The 2,128-nt window shown below is 59.1% G+C and overlaps 1 protein-coding gene across 1 annotated transcript in view; it reads right to left on the bottom strand.

The window, feature by feature from the left end:
• Positions 1-1,553, bottom strand: part of PLXND1 (plexin D1) — a 56,390-nt gene extending 54,837 nt beyond the window's left edge. The window contains 1 exon segment of the mRNA XM_009633821.1: positions 1,398-1,553. Within this exon segment, the coding sequence (XP_009632116.1) occupies positions 1,398-1,553 (156 nt within the window).
• Between the last annotated feature and the right edge of the window lie 575 nt (positions 1,554-2,128).

The following is a 2,128-nucleotide window of genomic DNA, read 5'->3' as shown; positions in this document are numbered from 1 at the left end:
GGAGCCGGGCTGAGCTGCTCCTTTCCAGCCGACACGGCAGCGATAGATGTGTGATGGTCAGGCTACGGGGAGCAACACCACACCTTTCCGATGTGTCAGATGGAGATGGCTTCACAGCTTGTCCCTCCCTGCGAAAAGCTCTCGCTCAGACCCACAGAAAGCGCCTCTCCAGCCAGGGCTGAAGGCTAGCTGGCTATTTACAAAATGACCAGAAAGCAAAACCACTTGGGAATCCTTAATTCGTAAGGAAATCCAAGCACCTCTGGGGACGTACTGGGCAGGAGCAGTTGGAGGGAAAGCATGTGCCGGTTTCTGCCTTTCCCTCCCTCAATCTCCAAACATTTGGGAAGGAAAACTGAGCGGTTTGGTACAGCGGGGGCAGACAAGGTGAGGTGCAGAGAGCCCTGAGCGCCCACCAGGCGAGCACACCGCAGAGCATGGGCTCCCTTGGCCTGAGCCCCCCATCACTTCACTGCTCGCCAGCCCCGCGGTGCCGAGCACCCCCAGCCCCAGCCAGCTCCCGGGCAGCTCCCCAGGGTGCCGATTCCAGCAAAGAAGAGTTAACTCGTCTGGTTTACTGGCAAAGAAACAGAGGGGAGCATCACAAGCGCTGCACTGGGCGTTGGATCAAGCTGCAAAAAGGTGCCCAGCCCGGGAGCTGAGCTGGGACCATCTGAAACGCTGGTAAAGAGGCATCCCGGGAGGGTTCTGCGCAATGATAGCGCCCAGCCTGCAGGGAATCAGGGCTTGGAAAATACAAACGCAACATACAACGTTTGTGATTGTGCATCTGTTCGGACAGATTAAAATGTAATTCAGGACAAACCACCAGCGCCTGGAGCGCTCGGTGCTCGGCACTCATCTTCCTCCTCTGCTCACTGAGGGCGCCGAGGCCGTCTGCCCCTACCTGCTGCGGCGTTCCCCGTCCCCAGGAGACCCCCCCCTCCCACCCAGCCCTCCCACCAGCCTGGCTGGGCAGAAGCCTTCCCCAAGGATCGCTGCTGACCAGCAGACCCCTCGTCTGCAGGATCTCCTGAAGCCTCCTAAAGACCATCAATGGCAATCGTCAGGTTTCCATACAGGAACAACCTCTGCTTATTTCTGCGCTTCCATACACGGGGTCGGTTCCACATCTTTCACGCTTCTTTTTACTCTGCCTCCAGAGGTGAGAAAGCCCGACAAGCCGGTCCGCTCGGCACGACGCCCACCCTGTGCAGGGGACCGGGGAGGCACAGCCCCCCCGCAGAGCCCTCTGACACCCCAGCCAAAGCCCCGAACTCGCTGGCTCTGCCCACTGGTGTGAGAGCAAACGCGATCGTCCCCTCCTGCTCCCGGCTGGGCGCGAACGCCACGTCAGGCACATGGTGCCCAAAGGACTGTTCTGCTGAAGGTCTCACCTGGTAGGAGGTCATCAGATAGAGGTAGGTGGAATCAGACGGGTCGAACTGCATGATGGGGTGGACGGGCTCCCCGTAAGCCACCGAAATGGATCTCCTGCTAACGACCTTCATGGTGCTGTCCAGATTGATCTGCAGTGAGAAGCAGCCACTCATTGAGACCATTTCTCAAACACTATGGGGAGAAGATTATTTTTCCTTGCTATTAAACAAGAATCAAAGTGGCGTCTAACAGGGTCCCGCATTTTCAAGAGCTGTAAATCTCTGCAGGCTTCGCCAGCTGCACGCACAGAGCTGCACTGAAACGCCAGCTCCGTGCTACGGGGACGGCACCAAGCAGTCCGGGAAGGCCAGGCTGTGGCCAGGCGCAGTGCCCAGTACCGAGCAGCCCTCGCCCCCCGTTTGAGGCTGCCCGCCAAGCGTCCAGCCTGGGGCTGCACGGCTGTCCGCAGCGGCCCCCAGCAGCATCCCTCCTGCTTCACCCCAACGTAGGCGGCACCAGCCCGCAGCCCTCGTCACGTACATATGTGCATCGCTGTTACAAAGAGCGCTGCGTTTCCAAAGCCTAAGGAAAAGCAGTGAAAATCAGCAATGGGGCTGTGTAACACGGCACCCCCCACTCCTGGCATATCTGAAAAGCCAGCGGTGTCGTTCCTGGCCAAAAGCAGCTTTTGTCCCTGCTAACTCCAGAAGACCACGGCGGCCGCCGCCAACGAGCCAAATCCCCCCTC

Source organism: Egretta garzetta, unplaced genomic scaffold (genome assembly GCF_000687185.1).
Source record: "Egretta garzetta isolate BGI_Z169 unplaced genomic scaffold, ASM68718v1 scaffold332, whole genome shotgun sequence".
Classification (NCBI taxonomy): Eukaryota; Metazoa; Chordata; class Aves; order Pelecaniformes; family Ardeidae; genus Egretta; species Egretta garzetta.
This window is presented reverse-complemented; position numbering and strand designations above follow the sequence as displayed.